The sequence below is a fragment of the Penaeus monodon genome, chromosome 31, assembly GCF_015228065.2.
Source record: "Penaeus monodon isolate SGIC_2016 chromosome 31, NSTDA_Pmon_1, whole genome shotgun sequence".
NCBI classification, from domain to species: domain Eukaryota; kingdom Metazoa; phylum Arthropoda; class Malacostraca; order Decapoda; family Penaeidae; genus Penaeus; species Penaeus monodon.
The window spans coordinates 19,693,731-19,694,623 of record NC_051416.1 but is presented as its reverse complement, the minus strand read 5'-3'; the positions used below and the strand labels follow the sequence as shown (position 1 = coordinate 19,694,623).

General features: G+C 49.3%; 1 protein-coding gene across 1 annotated transcript in view; it reads right to left on the bottom strand.

Moving 5' to 3' along the window:
* LOC119592914 overlaps positions 1–893 on the bottom strand; it is a 118,074-nt gene that overhangs the window by 114,560 nt on the left and 2,621 nt on the right. Inside the window, exons 4-5 of the mRNA XM_037941805.1 lie at positions 513–659; positions 122–199 (exon numbers count right to left, since the gene is read on the bottom strand). Of these exons, the coding sequence (XP_037797733.1) occupies positions 122–199; positions 513–659 (225 nt within the window). The remainder of the gene's footprint in view (positions 1–121; positions 200–512; positions 660–893) is intronic.

Genomic DNA, 893 nt, shown 5'->3' with positions numbered 1-893 from the left:
AGGGTGAGAGGATAGAAAATGGGACCAGATTAAGGAAAGAAAAGTAGGAAAAGCATTAAGAGATCAATAAAAAAGATAATAGTGAAAAGAAAGCCTGAAAAGGATCGAATCTCACGCTCACCTTGTCCGGCCGATCAACACCGACTCTTCCCAGCGCGGGTTACAGGCCGTGCCGCTATTACCTCTGTGGAAGAATTTTCTATGGGCCAGATCATCACGAGGGTTAGGTATGGCGGAATTAAATGCGAATTGATGGTTCGCGGCTATTAGCGAGATTTTCGGAAGTAGTAATTTAACTTCGCAGAGCCATCCCGGGCTGATTGGAAATCGAGATCTTTGTTATGGTCTTTGGGTAGCTAGGTGATGGTCTCGCAGACACGATTGGACTCCGAAGATCTAGATGTGTTCGTAGGATGAAGGATTCAGGCGTCTGTGATCCTCCTGGGATGATTCTCCAGCGCTTTCATCCATTCCTCTATCCCCTCCTCTCCCTCCCGCAATGGCAAACTTGCAGTTGGTGTAATCTCTTGACATCGTTCCTTAGCCGACCCTTATAACCTCCTTGGGTTCCTTTGGTCTCCGTCCAGCATCCTACTTGCATCTTATCCCTCTCGACTCGGCTCACTCCTCCCTTTGGGACTTGCGAATCTCCACTACGTCTGTTGCCTTTATCTCCTGTCTCTAAAACATGGGTTATCTTCCTGCCTTAGTCTCCTCCTCTCCTCCTACCCCCCCCCCCACAACCGCCACATCCGTCGTCTCCCAGCTGTGTTTCTGACGACGTAAACATTTTTTTGTCGAGTACGTGGAGGGAGACCTGGCTGGATATTTCTGGGACCTTGGACGTGTGTGGGAGTGGAGGGGAAAGGGGGAGAAAAATAGATAGGTAGGTG